General features: G+C 41.9%; 1 protein-coding gene across 1 annotated transcript in view; it reads left to right on the forward strand.

Moving 5' to 3' along the window:
• The first annotated feature begins 1,486 nt into the window (after positions 1-1,486).
• btbd11a (BTB (POZ) domain containing 11a) overlaps positions 1,487-17,781 on the forward strand; it is a 248,887-nt gene continuing 232,592 nt past the window's right edge. The window contains exon 1 of the mRNA XM_072673081.1: positions 1,487-2,527. Within this exon, the coding sequence (XP_072529182.1) occupies positions 1,585-2,527 (943 nt within the window). The 5' untranslated portion in view covers positions 1,487-1,584. The remainder of the gene's footprint in view (positions 2,528-17,781) is intronic.

Raw genomic sequence — 17,781 nt, forward strand, 5'->3', positions numbered from 1 at the left:
ATGGTTCCACTATTGTGGAATAGTCAAAGAACCCATGTTTAGCACTATATATATAGAACCCATAAATATACAAAACCTTAAAAAAAGGTTCTAGAGTCAAAAGGCCCTCCAAAAGTATCCAGAACCTTTAAATGGTTCTATGTAGCTCCAAAAGGGTTCCACTACTGTCACAGAGTGACAAACATTTTTAGGACATTTTTAGGTCCAAAAGTGTTCCGATCCTTTTAAAGCGGTTCTATATAGCAGCGATAAGGGTCTCCCAGTATAGAACCAGAATAATGTAGAACCTTTTGTGTATGTCAAAACATATCTGCAACCTATAGAAATGGTTCCATATAGCACCAATATGCTATTGTTCCAAGTCAAAGAACCGTCACACCATAATATAGAACCCTTGTTTAAATGTCCAAAAGTATCTAGAACCCTTTTAACTGGTTCTATATTGCCCCAATGCGGTTGCACTATTGTCAGAAGTCAGTACAATATAGAACTTTTGTATATGTCCAAAAGTCTCCAGAACCCTTTATTAGAAATTGGTTCCAAAATGGTTCCAGTAATAGAGGCAAATGATCCATTTTCAGTTCAATATTTATATATAGTCCAGTATTTCTACGGGTCAAAGAACCAGTACAATATAGAACCTTTGTTTATACATATAAGTATCCAGAACCTTTAAAATGGTTCTATAAAGAATTGAAAAAGGTCCCAGTATTTCTACGGGTCAAAGAACCAGTACAATATAGAACCTTTGTTTATACATATAAGTACCTTTAAAATGGTTCTATGTACCACCACAAAGATTCCACTATTGTTATATAAGTCAAGGAACCCGTACAACCTAGAACCCTTGTGTAAATGTCCAAAAATACCCAGAACCCTTTATAATGGTTTTCTAAAGCACCAAACAGGGCATACAAGTCACGAGAACCAATCCAATGCAGAACCCTTGAGTAAGTTCATATACGCCACATGTCCAGAAATATCTAGAACCTCCTTCTAATCAGTGAAGTCAGTCAGGTTGTTTTCCTCACCTGACCGAAATCCTGAGTGCTGAAATGAGACCAGGTCAGGTATGACACACACACACACACACACACACACACACACACAGAGGCGGTCACTCTCGGTCGTCTCGTCTCGCTTTATCCGCCATAAACGCCGCAACAGATGAGCGCAGTGAAGTCCTGCCGCCTCCGTCACTCTCCACTTTTCCAGCCTGCTGATTGGTCGTCGGCTGCCCTGATTTACATAGCCCCACCCCCTTCTCTCCGCGGCTTTGCAGCGGGAGCGTTTTGCAGGGAGCTCGAGCTCGCCACAGTTCCGCGCACCAAGTTGGAGCTCGAGGACAAAAAAGAGACCGGAGGGACAGAAGCGGGGAGAACCTGCACAGCTCGCGCGCATCTGTAGTGTCTGGAAGAAGAGGAAAGGAGGAGGAGGAGGTGGAGGCGAGGAGGAGCTGCGCTTTTCTGAGCGCGCGTGTGGGTGTGGGTGTGTGGGGGGGCTTTTTTGTATCTTTTTGATTGTTTTCGTCCGTTGTGCTTCAGCGCGCGCCGCCGTAAAGCCCCTGCATTATGAGGCGCAGCCATGGCAGGCAAGGGTAAGACGGGCGCGAGGACGCTGGAGGACTTAACGCTCGATTCCGGTTATGGTGGCGCGGCGGACTCCTTCAGGTCGTCCAGCGTGTCGCTTTGCTGCTCCGACGCGCACCTGTCGCACGCGCATGGCGGCAACTGCTGGCATCTGACCGAGTCCATGCATAGCAGGCACAACAGCTTGGACACGGTGAACACCGTGCTGGCGGAGGACGCCGAGATCCTCGAGTGCTCGGGCCAGTGCGCCAAGCTGCCCGAGCTCGAGGAGGTGCCATGGAGCCTGGCCGACGTGGAAGGAGCGCTGCGCCGGGACGAGGCACTCGCGCTGCAGGCGCCGCCGCCGCCGCCGGACGTCGTGGCGAGGCTCTCGGCGCTCGTGAGCCGCGCGCTGGTGCGCGTAGCGCGCGAGGCGCAGCGCCTGAGCCTGCGCTACGCCAGGTGCACGCGCCACGAGGTGCAGAGCGCCGTCAAGGCCGTGCTCTCGTGGACCATCTCGGTGAACTGCGTGGCGGCGGCGCTCGGCGCGCTCTCGCTCTACAACATGAGCACGGGCGACCGCTTCCGCCGCGGCAAGTCCGCGCGCTGCGGGCTCGTCTTCTCCGTGGGACGCTTCTTTCGCTGGATGGTGGACAGCCGCGTGGCGCTGCGCGTGCATGAGCACGCCGCCATCTACCTGACCGCGTGCATGGAGAGCCTCTTCCGCGAGGTGTGGAGCCGCGTGCTGCGCAGCTCCACCAGCAACACCGGCACGCTCACGCATAAGGAGGATGGAGGTGGTGGAGGTGGCGGAGGAGGAGGAGGAGGAGGAGGAGGAGGAGGAGGAAGCGCTGCCAAGCTGAGCGTGGAGGCGCTCGAGCAGGCCATCAACAACGACTCGGAGCTGTGGGGGCTGCTGCAGCCTTACCAGCACCTCATCTGCGGCAAGAACGCGAGCGGTGAGTGCCCACCGAGCTCATACTGGCTTTGGAGCGCGAGAGCGCACACTGGCTTTTGGTTGGTGGGTTGTTGGGGGAGTGGAACATGGAGTGGACTCAGGTGTGGCGCGTCTGGTCAGAGTGACCACTTTAGTAAACTCTTGGAAATACAATTATCTACAGTTATCTGTACACTACAGGTATACACACTGTATACTACACTTATAGATGAATGTGTGTAATATATATATATATATATATATATACAGTGCACGTATGTAGGTGCACTGTGTAGGCGTACAGTTACTGACTGTAGTCCATCCATCATGCACAGTTTGTGTTAGCTACTCAAAGTAAAGTGGTCAGTTTCTGACTGCAGGACCGCTGTTGACTGGATGCTTTTGGCTGGTTAGGTGTTTCTCAGCCCAGCAGTGCCACTGAGATATTCAAGTCCCCCTGCCATGCTGCTGTGCTGTGTCTTATGGTGGCCATTTATTTTATTATAGTGGTGATACTGAAGGAACTCTTACAGAAGTGTGAAGGTAGAGCACAGTCAGGGGTTCTTTAAGAAGAAACCCTCACCTAAAAGACACTTTAAGAAGCTTGTGTCCCAGTTTCAGTAGTTTAATTCACGTCATTTGTAATCAGGGATTTAATAAAAGGAAGACTTTGCCATTTAAGGCCTAAAGCATAGTCCTGTAATACCTAACACACTGTCCTATGAAACTTAATACACCATCCTATAATACAGAACACACGATTCTATAACACCTAACACACCCTGTGATATCTTATACACCGGCCTATTAAACACCTTTCTAATACCTAACACATCATCTTATAATACCTAACATGCTGTCCTCATAATACGTAACATGCTGTCCTCATAATACCCAACACATCATCATATCATACCCAACACACTGTCCTCATAATACCTAACACACTGTCCTCATAATACCTAACACACAGTTCTCATAATACTTAACACATGATCTTATAACACCTAAGACATTGTCCTCGTAGTATCTAACACACAGTCTTTATATTACCCAACACATCATCATATCATACCCAACACACAGTCCTCATAATACTTAACACATGATCTTATAACACCTAAGACATTGTCCTCATAGTATCTAAAACACAGTTCTTATATTACCCAACACATCATCATATCATACCCAACACACTGTCCTCATAATACCTAACGCATCATCATATCATACCCAACACACTGTCCTCATAATACCTAACACATCATCATATCATACCCAACACACTGTCCTCATAATACCTAACACACTGTCCTCATAATACCTAACACACAGTTCTCATAATACTTAACACATGATCTTATAACACCTAAGACATTGTCCTCATAGTATCTAAAACACAGTTCTTATATTACCCAACACATCATCATATCATACCCAACACACTGTCCTCATAATACCTAACACGCTGTCCTCATAATACCTAACACACAGTCCTCATAATACTTAACACATCATCTTATAATACCTAACACACTGTCCTCATAATACCTAACACATGATCTTATTATACCTAAGACATTGTCCTCATAATATCTTACACACAGTCCTTATATTGCCCAACACCTAACATACTTTCCTATGATATCTAACACACCGTCTTATCATACCCATCACACTGTCCTCATAATACCTAACACACAGTCCTATAATATCTAATACACCATCCTATCATACCTAACACACAGTCCTTTAATACCTAGCGCTCAGTCCTATGATATCAGAAATTCTCTTCTATCAACCTTAACATTGATTAGTTTCACTAGATGTCTCATAATACCTGAACCCACCCTACTGATACGCCTGTGGAACAGTAGGTCAAGACTAAGTAAAAGCTGTTACAGTAAGCAGCGTCAGTTCAGTCTTGAACCCTGAACACTGCTGAACTGTTGTTGCATAACTTGTGATTGGATAAATGCTTCTTTGCTTAGTTAAATGTCTTGTTATAAAACTAATTATTATTGACAGTGGTTCTTTATAGAACACTAAACGGATCAGGAATAAATAACTATTCTTCGGGTTCCTAGACTAAGCCAGCTTTTATCCACATAAGGACTGTTTAGAGAAGTTAGTCAGGCGCTTATCATCTGTTCTGGGATCGTTGTGGTGTGTAATAACAGAACAGGTAGGAATTAAACCCCTGAAAAGAAACTGAGGAAATATGAAGGGACAAGAGTATGTGATATCTCACAAATGCTCTGAACAATATTCTGACAGGTAGAAATGAGCTGCAGATGGAAATGCAGATACTCACTACCTGCCCCTGCTCTCCTGTAAGGGTGTCGAGCGTTTGGTTTGTCCCCGGTGTGCCGCACATAATGCAGTTGTGATTTATTTACGCAGTTTACAGCGCCATTGACCTAAGTGTCAGACTAATTTGAGGTGAGTCAGTACTGACTTGGCAGACGAGACCACACAGAGTAGGCTACTCTCGAGGGATAGCAGAAGAACCCTGGGAACAGCCTTTCAGCACGTCCCTCTCGCCTCGTAGCAGCTCATCTCAGAGAAACTAGTTGCGTGCAGAGTTCTTTTGATAGGATGCAGTCTGGCCCAGTGTTCTGTTTAGAACAGCCAAGCTAAGCTATAAAGAGCGTTCCAGCATTTTTAAACCTAATCTCTATCCGCCACATGTGTATCACACTGTCGAGTACCAAGGACAGTGCTTTCAGCACGTTTCCCTGCACTTTCAAAAGACAAGAACATTTGTTGACTCAGAATACATTCATAGTAAAGGTCTATGGGCATCTGTTTAATCAATGAATAAACAATGAACAAATAATTCATAAATATGCGGATATACAACTATAACCAATTATCTCTAACCAGACAGGCTTGGGATTAAACAAACAGAGATAGAGTGTCTCATTAGATCTGTTTTATGCATATTACATACCTACCCTGAAAGCAAGAGGATAGCAGACCACCGTTGGCCCACTAACGGCAAAGCTGGCATTTTGCTCAGCATTTTCGGGGCGGTCTGCCGGTGGTGTATTAGACAAAATGCCACTACTCATCATGCCTTTTCCAGCTACAGTCCAGTTTATTGATTGTACCTTCATTTCATAGTTTGGTTATCCTGTATAAATAAGTTTAGTAAATCAGTTTCAGTTTCAGCAACATTGTCAACAAAAATGCTATTTATTTAATGACCTAGTCATTATTGTTTTGCTCTCAGTTGTCTGTCATTTTTTGTAAAGTAGCTTATTTTCTAAAATGAAAATTAAAAGTAATCTGTTTGAGAAGATCTTGGACGCACAACAGTTATCTGGGTGGTCCTAGAGTGGACCAGCAGTGGCGAAGGGTGGCTAATCAGTGTGGTGTCAACATTATCAAGCCAGTGGGCCGATATATGCTCGCTATCTACATAGACCTTCAGTTTGGGTCATAAATGTCAAAAAAGAAGCTCATCCTAGGCCAAATGAAACATTTTTTTGTAATTTTAAAACCGAGAAGTAGCAAACACAGCCTCTCAACTTCAAACATTGTGACATTGTGACGAGGACATCTTTAAGGTTTCCTTACTTCGATTGTTTCATTAAATTGCTGTTTGAGAAAGCAACGCTGCACAGTGGAATAGTGCACCACCCTCTTGACTCAGCCAACCTTTCATGCAGTTTCTTGGCAGTCATATGTGGGGGTGATGTGCCTGTCTTACCAGCATATTAGCAGTTGTTAGTTTTCTTGTTCTTCCAGATATTGCCTCCAAAAACTGCCATGTCTTAATAACATTCTACACTGTAGAAACTGCAAACTGCAAACGCTTGGCTAGCTTCTTATTATTGATTACTTTCTTTTTCAGATCTTTTGCCTGTTGCTCAGAGAAGCCAGTGTTTGATAAGTGTTAATATATGCTTGAAGAGTCAGATAACTTATAACACTCATAAATGTGCAGCCTGCAGTTTCTATTTACAACTTGCGACAGGCCTCAGGCTTGATTTGCGAATAAAGATCTGAGATCTGTGTTTAAGATTAGCTGAAAATTTTATTCTATGTTTGTCATGCATGTGCATGAAAACGATTGTCCATGGGAATAAACCTTACTTCAGGTACTCTAGATCTGTTAAAAAACAGAATATTGCAGTGTGTTTCTGTCTCAGGGAAAGCTATATTTATCAGAATCCGGAGTGCCATCGTGACATTTTCTTCGAGGGAATAGATCCTCGCTGTTGTGCTTTTGGAGAGGCCAGCGACTCTCCCAGCACTATGTTTGTTTTCAGCCTCTTTATTCATTTGGGCAGTGGAACAGGTGTGATCTCCACAGTGGGTAGTGCAGCATGGAGTGCTGCAGAGCTCTATCGCACACCTGTTGGAGCTGCCATGCTTTTTCCTGTTCCCACAGTAATGAGTAATGGGGACACGGTTCAACCTCGGCGATTCTCCTCTTGCCGTCCGATGTTGTTGCTCATTTCTTTCATTTTGCAGCCGTCGTCTTACTTCATTGATTACTGTTTTGGAGAAATATTTCTCTGGAATGAAGATATTTCATCAGTGTTCTACTGAAACACTCTTGTGCAATGTGACAGGGCAACCTGTTGTAGGCCATGTAGGTTCCTGCGCTGCCCACATTGCTATTCCCGTCACTGTCTCATGTGTTGACACAATCATCTCCTCGTTAGCAGGGCTGCATTTCAGTGCTTCAAAACAAACAGCCGGCTACATTAGCACTGATTACGGCGGTGATTTATTGTGACCTCCTGACTGCGATCTAGATGGCTTAGAGGTAGATCTATAAACAGGGTAGTAATCGCTGCATTGTGATGTGGTCTGCATGTATGGGTCACTGGCGTTATTACAAGTGCAAATGACATTCAGGGGAAGAACAAATGCAAATTAAGGTCAAAAACAATTTGAAGACTCATGATCAGAATCAGAAATACAGAATTAAGAAAGCAGTCTTGGTGGAACATAACACTACTACTATTAATAATAATAATAATAATAATAATAATAATTGTTATTATTATTACTATTATTTCACTGTAAATGCTAATATGTGAAAGCTACCATTTCTAATATAAATGAACGAGAAAAATGAATTAAATTAAGTAAATATAGAAGCATTTTTATTAGTCCATTCATCTAATGACTAATTTGTTGAAGAATACTTCAAAGTGGAGCATTTTTACTTGACTACTAAAATGGTTACAATTTGAAATAATTTCATAACTGAAGAAATATGGACTTTTGTAGTCATGAATCATGCTCTGGAAGGCTGTTACAGGGAGGCGAACTCAGAAGACTATTGAGCTGGAGTTTGTGGCGGTAGAAGAATAGAATGGTAGAAGAATGGGAAGCTGAGCCCCCTTTGTTGATGAGGATGAACTTGGAAAAGAAGGGAGGAGATGATGTGGAGGTAGGTTTGGGGTTTGTTCATCACAAAGGTGAACTGAGAAGCCTAGGGTATATATAGGGCTGAGGAGAAGGAGTTCAGGGTGTGGTCCTTCCAAAATTTGGTTGTCATAACTCCACTTAAGGTAATCACTGGCAAATGTATTTTGGCATCAGTTAAGTGCAAGGAAAATAATGTAAGGCCTTCACAGGCTGTAGCAACAAGCTGTACTGTTAGTTTGAGCTATTCTATTACACGCACACGGCCTTTAGAATAAACCGATAATGCATGGTGCATTTTGGTGGTTACTTTACCATTACAGCAGCAGTGCAGAAATGATCTTTAACATGGGGCGAAGAAAACACAACTAGAAAATGTTCTACTAACAGAAACACATTACATGGGTTAATAATCCTAATGTATTATACTCAGGTGGGGAAGACAAGTAAATGCCCTATGGCGCATCCGTGTCTGCAGTGGGTACGAACTAGAATTTACGGTGTTGTCTTGCTGCTGAATTGACAAAGAGCTCTGGGGTGCAAAAGCTTACAGAGCACCACATTGTTGGGTCCTGTCCAAAATACTCCTGTGGGCACGTTTTTCCATGTTTCAGTCAATGTGGCCATGTTTGTGATGCACAGAGACATGTTAATGTTGATGATGTTGACAAGTTGCTATAACAGACACTGAAAAGTGACACACCACAACACAGAGCAAGTGATAGGTTGGTTTTTAAGAGTGAGGAGGTTCGAGTAATGTGCACTAGGTTTGGATAGTATTAAGAACTTGTGGGAGCGTTGGGAAATGAATGGAGAGGAAAACTCCATTCACTGTTGGTGGATGAACATTGATCTGTGGATATCATTTAGATCATTTTAAGGAAACCATCAAAATATATATGGAAGTGAGGCAGTGATCAAGGCCAGAGGGGGACCTTGAAGATACCACAGAACAATATTGCACAACATTTGAGCAGTTATTTTTGACCGTCAGTGTGTTTTACGTGCAGTACACATGGACAATTCTGTGCTTATAGTTTTTGTACAGGTCAGTGGTCCATATTATACAGCAGTAACATTCTACATCTGTGACCTGATCCTCGCTTTAGCACTGATCACGTACTGAAGGACATTATGATGATGTAAGAGTAGTGACATAATTGGTATTAAAGCCTCTTTTACAGGTAGGTGTTTGTATCATTTCCTGTGTGGGGGTGCTGCATTTATCCAGCAGCTGCGCCTGCTTCATATAGTGTGTGTGCGTGTGTGTGTGTGTTCTCTGAGCGGGGATTTGTAATTGGACGATGCTGGTAACAGCGGGAACTTTCTTGCTGTTATTATTTTTGCCTGCCCTGCCCCCCTGGAGTATTCACAGATGACTCGACAGATTGCCATCTTTCCAAAGCTAAGACACGAGTGCCATTTCTGCCAAGCCTGCTTTTGATGCATTTTTATTTCCCCGTGACTTTGGAGAGGCTAAGGTCAACATTTCGAAGCCATTTCACTTCTTTTAGGAGCTCACCAAATATCCGAAGTTCCATTTCGGCCGGTGACTCACTCTTAGTCCTCGCAAATGTAATAAAGTGCCCTGCATAAAGGGGGCAGCTATGTAGAAGATGCTTGCCATGTCTCCTAGCTTCCTGTGAGGAACAGCTCCAACTACGCTCTGTGCACACATGCATTATACATCAATGTTACACATTACACATCTGTTATATATATGTGACTGATCACACTGCTGGGATGTGGTGTTGTTTTTGGCGTGTAATCAGGCTAATGATAACACAGCGCAAATGTATTGCTGTTGCATCCAGACTGCTCTGTGTTCTTTCATAGTTACTGTTACTAGGTTAGACAGGCTTTAAACAATGTTAGCAAAAATCCCATTTAATGAGAAAATTTCTGTCATGTTTTATATAATATAAGTCTTGGTACTTGACTATGATCAAAATAGCTCCCTGTTTACATTTTAAGGCACCATTGAGTACATCAGCCAATTTTCTTGGGGTGTCCAAATTGTAAAGTGGAGTTCATGCAGGATTTTGAGGGCGCTACAATTTCCCGTAGACCAGAATGCATTGTAAGTCTCTTTGTTACTAAGCAATGGACAGTGGAACAACTTAATTTCTTCATGCCCTCATTTAGGCAAGTGATCATTACAGCCACTGGATGCCATGGATTTCAGATATTTTCTCATGTAGTTCATTAACAGTTGGCTTAGGCTACTAAGCAACAAAACAGTCAGATCAGTTTGTGTATGACGCTTTAAACAAGTGGCTGAATTCATTTGCCTTTATACAGCTTCTAGTCTCTCCCTAGGTAGAGCATAATTTAAGAAATATCATTAGAAGTACTGAGGATTAGGGATGTTCCGATCAGGTTATCTTGCCCTTGATCCAATCCGATTCTCTTAATGCTAAAGAGTTTCAGCTGATACTAATCTGATCTCTGTGTTTGTATAAATAATCCAACCCCACAGTTTAGATAGGATGAGCTGCTGATTAATACGTTCAGTAAAATCCCTTTAATTTTAGTAGCAGTTTCTTCAATGAGACATGATTTATTTAGTTTAGTTTAAATGACTGTTTTATAGTGTTTAATATATTACAACCCAGTCTGACTTCCTGGCCAAACCCTTTCTTCCTCCATCTATTGTTGTTTGTCACCAATCAGTGTAAAATATAAACTGGTTTATAGTGGGTGAATGTGCTGTGATTTGGGTTTCTATAACGTGTGTATATTAGCATTAGCATTAGCAAACAAAGAAAACAAAGAATGTTCTGTAAAGCCTGTCCAGCCTCGCAGGACTTTCATATTTGTGGGCGCAGCACGAACAGGTCAGTTGAGATATGTCCTTCTCTGAGAATTCTGTTGTTGTTCAACCTTCTTCGCTGTTATTGCTCCAGCTGTCCAAATGGTTTTCCGTCTGTCTTTGCTTTTATGTTCCACGTTCTGAATTTCTGTCAGCAGCGGGTAATACTGGCCTCATTTGCATTTTTCGGAAGTTAAATAATTACTATAATGCATGACTGAGTGTCTGTGAGAGAGAGCGAGAGAGAGAGAGAGAGAGAGAGAGAGAGAGAGTATAGAAGGAAGAGAAAGGGTAATGGAAATGAGAAAAGGATGTGAGATGAATGACTTGGCTCAGCTAAAGAGCAGAGAAAGATGTAGAGATGAGAAATGAGAAGGTTAAGAGAGAAGAAAAGACTGGCAGGGAGAATAGCTTCATGACTCTTCGAGAAAGTTTCTAAGACTGGAAAAGCGGTAGGACAATGGAAGAAGGCTGGAATGTCCTGGAAGTTTCAAATTAACAACACATTTTTGTGGCAGTGAGTGCAGTGTGGCCACTGACTGAGTTCATGCCTATTTATATCTGTTAAAATATTTTATCAATTTAAAAACAACACCTTACACACTATGATATGTTGTGTTTGCATATTGTGAGTATAGAGCTAGTGTTGGTGTAGTGGCTCTGTGATTAGAGCACTGCATTATTGACCACAGGGTTGTTAGGAGCCCTTGAGCCCTTGGACCCTCTATGCTGTAGCTTTCCAAGCTGGGATAGTTTTACTGGATTGTAAGTAAGTATAATGACTATAAAGATACTTAACAATACAATTTTTTATCAAATTTTCCTCCCCAATTTTAGATTTTTAGGGGCAGTGGTGGCTCAGCGGTTAAAGCTCCGGACTATCGATAACGGGGTTGTGGGTTCGATACCCGGGCTCGGCAAGCTGCCTCTGTTGGGCCCTTGAGCAAGGCCCTTTACCCTCTCTGCTCCCCGGGCGCTGCTCCCCTAGTTCACTAGTGTGTGAGTGTGTGTTCACTACCACAGACGAGTTAAATGCGGAGGACACATTTGGCTGTGCAGTGTACACTGTACAGTGACAAATACGTGCACCTTTACCTTTAGATAGCCAATTACCCCAACCCACTTGTTAGTACTCCCCCTATCGCACGTAATGCTACCGACACTGGGAGGGTGAGGACTGACACATGGTCGAGCCTCTTTTTGTACAGCAACATCACCGGGCTAGTAGGTGCCGGTACTGGCCAGCATCACACTGAAGTGCTGTGGGAAGAGAGAGCGAGTGATCTGTCTACCTACCTGGAGAGAGCAAGGTCAGTTGTGCTCTCTCTGGCTCTAGCTGCTGATGACCAGCAATCCTTGGGTTCACCAATCATTCTTAAGAGAAAAATCTTCCAAAAAAAAAAAAAACCCTTACACAGTTTTCATGAAGATTCTGTCATTCACCAGTGTTTCCTATTTGGGATTTGTCCAGGCATTGTAAGAGCAGAGCTGTAAACAATTCTGTGGTTTAAAGCATCATGAATCTGACGTAAACTTTTCGGAAGGACTTTTCTCAAGAAGAAATCTAAGCAAAATGTAAAGTAGATATTGCTGAATGTAGTTTCCCTGCAACATGCTTATATCAGGGCTCTGCACATGCCTAACTTGGATTTCTATGATGTTTAGCTATGTGTCTTATACCCCCTTCCCTCACTGAGACGACTCAGACGCAAAACCTTCTCCTTCCCTTGATACCTGCTATAATTTATTCATAAACATTAAATGAAACATTCAGCAACATTCGGTCATCCAAAAAGGCACTTCATCTTGACTGATGTAGGAGCTTGCAGCGCGTGTGACAGATTTAGGAACAGGGGTGTTAAAAAGAGTGTGTGGCCAGAGCAGTGGGTTTCCGTGATTTAAAATCACTGGACCATTAAAACTACGCTGTCAGCTTTAGTCACTTTCCCCGTTGAATAGAAGTGAAGGAGAAATACAGTTATATAGTTCAGACCGTTTATGAACCCTTTGCCTTTGCCATGGATTTTACATTGTTTGCACTGTAGTATTTTACAGTAAGTCCTCCTTTTAGCACAATATCACAAACAGACTCCAAATTTTATGATGCTTAAAATCTAAAAACTGACAGTTGATGTAGAGACAGATCACGAGAGAGAGAGAGAGCTCTATAGTTTTGAGTAAACACTCAACACTGGTGAAAAGGACTTTGTTAGATGTGTTCCCAGATTGCTGTGACAAGATAGCTAGCTTCCGAATATGGAGATTTGGTGTCATTTGGTGTCATGTAGGGTTGGGCGGTATGGCCGTAAAGTATTTCAAAATTACAACATGTCTGATGTGTCAAATTTCTGTTCTGTCTACCAGGATAGAGGGAGCAAACCTGGATGTCTACTAAAGCCAGTCTACTAAATAAGCCTACGGTCAAAAACGGTCCTAAGACCATTGACCTGACTCTGCACTCTCACATATGAGGCCTTCTCTTCTAGACATGTGTGATTTGTGCCTCAGTTAGCTGGAACACAATCGCTGTGGTTTTTTTACCTACTAGCTAACTTTTCGAAGCCTAAATAACACAGGCAAACCCTGAGCCTCATTTTGTCTTTCTCTTACTCCTAACACCAGTCGCTCACTCTTTCAGACGCAAGTTTTTATCATCAACAGTCGTGCCAGAAGCTCAGCCGTTAGTCAATGGCTGCTGCACCGAGCTGCCTGATACTGATGTGGATTGGTGGCAGAGCTAGCAAAACAAAGCGAGTGGGCTACAGATCCAAAACCAGTATGGAAAATTTCAGAAGTATTCAAATTCAGTCTTTCTTGTCTAAATGTTTGAAGTGAGGTTTCTGTCAGCCAGACTTGAATGTGTTTTGTGGAGAGCAGATTATTACCCTGCTAACTAAGCTAATGCCAACCAGCTTCTCTTTGCTGATTCAGAGCAGTTCAACATTTGTAATGGTCAGACTGACGGTTTCAATTCTAATCTGTCGATTGATCTTGACTGATCAATCAATCAATGTGATCTATTGATTAAAAGATTCAGAAGTGTTCAGGGTGTTCACTTAGTCTGTGACCCGGTTCATATTTGATCATTTATACAGGGTGATTTTGTACAGAAGCCACGTAACCATGGACCATCTGCGCTGCTTGTGCAGCTTATCTGCATTCTGTATCGACATAGTTCTGTCTTAGGGGAGCTGAGATATGTATATGTATGTGTAATATTGGAAGAAATACTGATACTTGGCTCTGCTGCATCTTCAATGCATCTCAGCCACTCTCTGAAGGGGTATGAGTGGTCGGATTGCCATCTGTCTCCAGTGTGTATTGACTGCATGTATACTTTACCATTTCACAATCAGATCATCACTCAGCCCAATATAGTATAATAAAAAATGTAAATTATAAAATTCGTACAAATGTAAATGTAACTTCATTTAAATGCTACTATTAGTGTCCCCTAATTTAGCGCAAAATGGCGATTGGCCAACATAGAGGACTCTGCTGGTGTACTATTATTATTATTGTTGTAAATTCCATTAAAAGTCTGTTTAGTGGTAATAACTTCTTATGACTGGCTTTTACTGGTTGTTTAAATAATTGGTTTCATAAAGTCTGCAAACAAAAATGTTCTATGTAAAATAAAAATAAAAATGGCATCAGTATAGTATCGGTGCTCTCTATTGTGCCAGTATCGGCACTGATACCAATTTCGGTATCTGTATTGGTGCATCCCTTAAGATCCACGGAAGACAAGCGTCCAGGCTTTTTTCTGTCCTGGCACAAAGTGGTGGAACAAACTTCCCTTGTGTGTCCGTTTGGCAGAATCGTTCGCTGTCTTCAAACGCAGACTGAAGACCCTCCTATCCTGAGAGTACTTGGGTGGAGTAGACTATTATGGTCTTCATATTAACTTGTGTGTCTAAGCTTAGAGGTATCTTTGAATTTTGAGTCTATTCAAACTAGGTGAGGTTATTCTTGAGTAAATAAAGAAGCACTCTGGATAAGAGCGTCTGCTAAATGCTGTGAATGTAAATGTAAATGTAAAACACTTTATCTATGATATCAAGACCCCATTATTGCCATTATGTGTGTACTAGGTAAGGGTGTAACTCAGTCCTACTACTTGTATCTGTATCTGTTTAGTGCTAATTTAGTGTATAATAGAGCTATTAATCGAAGAGAGCATTAGATTAGAGAACCTCTAATCTAGTTCTGCACTGAAACCCGATACCCGAGCAGTCATGAATACCAGGATAGCCTTTTCTCATCTGGTTAGAGAACACTTCGGCACGGCTCCACGAAGCGCTGCGTCAGACTGTATGCTCTGTGCACCCCCTGGCTGGCGTAAAGGGCTGAAGCAGTGCGAACGCTTCTCCAGCAGGTGGCTGATGACTGTGCTGCGAGCCCACGCTGAGCCCACGCTGAGCCCACAGTGAGCCCACACTGAGCACAGAAAGCAGGCATGACACAGCTCTCCTCTGCTGTATGTGGCCCACAAAAGGGACAGCTCACTGCTACAGCATGCCAGCTAGCTCCCACTCCACTCAACTGTGTTTTCTGAAGCTGCTGATATGCTAATGGAATATGAAGTAGCTTTATAAATCATATACCCTGAAAGAAGAGCTGGATTTGAGTGTGTACATCATTTCCATATAAATAGTACGTATCACACCAACATAGGTTTGAGTCACAGCTTGATTACTGACAATAATTGTGCTATTTCAACACATTTTAGTCTGAGTCAATGCTTTCGATTCAATCTCTCCCTTTTTCAGTGTCCAGACCACCTTCAGGGTGCAGTTTACTGACTGGAGAATTTCACCAGCCAGTAGAAGGAATATCATATTCTTATGAAAAGCAGCCTTGTAGCACTTGTAGCTCTTTGAATCAAGTGCAGAACTTCATACCGATGAATCCTTTGACCTTCCAACATGACAAAGCTCCAAATAGTCCCAGACCATAGACCAGAGCAGATTGTCTGTCCTTCATTAACTTTGAACTGAATGGCAGCTGAAGTTTACATTTTCACATGGCCTTCCACATTTTTACTGATTTCAGCCTCACACTGGTAGGGCTACAGACTCTTTGCGGGATATACAACATAAAAACAGATAATAACAGATCATGTAGGATTACTTTTCATCTAAATTTTGGTGATTACATACACTATATGGACAAAAGTATTGGGACACCTACACATTACACCAACAGGAGCTTTTATGGCACCCTATTCTAACTCCATAGGTATTATTATGGAGTTTGTCCCAGGTCTGGAGCTTGGAGCGTTGGAGACTTTAATGCACTATTCTCCTCAACACTCAGCCCTGATCCTCCTCTGTAACTTTGTGTGTTATGTCACTTCGTGGATGGGTTGTGATTCCTAAATGCTGGAATATCTAGAAAGGAGGACATTTCACCAACAGACTTGTTGCAATGGTGGCATCAATTCAGCAAGCTCTTAGGAACAACTCATTCTTTTATAAATGTGTATAAAGGCAGAATGCATGGCTAGGTGATTGATTTTATACACCTGTGGTAATGGCACTGAATGAAACAGCTGCATTAAGGGGTAAGGGGTGAGTCCCAATACTTTTGTCCATATAGTGTATATAGCTGTTAGATATAGTTAAAATATATGTATTATATAGACACCAGAGAATACTTCATCAATCCTTAGAGTTTAAAGAGTTGAAGGAATGTCCACCCCCAGTAAAATTACCTGCAGGAATTAAAACAGTAGGTATGTTAAGGAAGCATGAATATATGGATTGTCTTTTCTCATCTGGTAAGAGGACGCTTCGGCACACACGGTTAAAGCAACACTATATAGCATTTTTGCCTTAAAATAGCAGCTTCAAAATCATGTGCATGCTGCAACTTCTGCATGCTGCTAACTGCATTATATAACTTTGATGAATCATACAGGATAACGCTCAGGAGAACTGTGTACCACTGCGTCATATTTGTGTACAATCCTGTATTACCTGTGCATTACTCTGCTGCCTTAGTCCACATGCTTGTTTCACTTTCAATGGTGCTTCTGTATCTCTCAGTTTATCCAGAAATGCAAGTGTAAAGCGTGTCCTTTAGTGGTGGCTCGAAGTGCCACAGCTTCCTGAGCTCAGGAGTAAAAAATGCCCATTTTCAGCATAATGCTGCTTTAATCCTAATTCTATCATATATAAGTTGGTGGCTTGCCAATATGGATTAAAGCTGCGACTGATTACCCAAATAAACAATTAATGTTCCTTACAATTTTTTGATTTATTCATTTTTTAATTTGTTTGCTTCTTTTTTTTTTATTTTGACAACAAAAAATTGCATGTGATTGTATATGGTATCACAAAAAAGCTGTAAGATTTACATGTTAAAGTACAAAACTGTAGGTTTAAACAAACATTATATACATTAAGAAAGAGGGCCTATTATTATTCATAATATTAAAATATTAATAAGAAATCAAAATCATTCTTAATATTACGTGAGCTTAGCAACTCCAAAATAAATCTTAGTTTATTTTTAAATCCTTATTAAAACCTCTTATAAATAATGGTGCTTCAAATAATTATTTGAGTGATTCCATAGAAGAACCTCTTGTTCCGTGAAGAACCAATAAATTGGTAAAGAACCTTTACAGCAAATTAGTTTTTTTAATGCTTTTAAACTAAATCTCATTTACAAACCTGGTTCTTTATGGAACCAAGAGGTTCCTCTATGGTATCCCTCAAGTAACCATTTAAAGCACCATTATTTCTAAGACTGTAGGGCTGTAGTTTATAGTTTGGCAGTTGCTTTAGTGATATTGACCTTGACCAATATTGATGTTGACCAATGCTGATGTACAAGAAGGCCTGCGGTATGAGAATGAGGTCACCATAACAGGCGCTGAGTGTTGGTGATTAATACACTTGAGTTCATTAACATGTCAGTGTTGTTTGGCTGTTACTGAAGTCACATATAGAAATACAGCAGGTTGTAAAAGAGACAGCTGTGCGCTGAGAACCGCCAGCACATTTTTTCTTTATGAATATAGCTTTAATATGGTACTGCACATTTTACACATCGTTACTGCTGAGATT

This window comes from Salminus brasiliensis, chromosome 2 (assembly GCF_030463535.1).
Source record: "Salminus brasiliensis chromosome 2, fSalBra1.hap2, whole genome shotgun sequence".
Taxonomy (NCBI): Eukaryota; Metazoa; Chordata; class Actinopteri; order Characiformes; family Bryconidae; genus Salminus; species Salminus brasiliensis.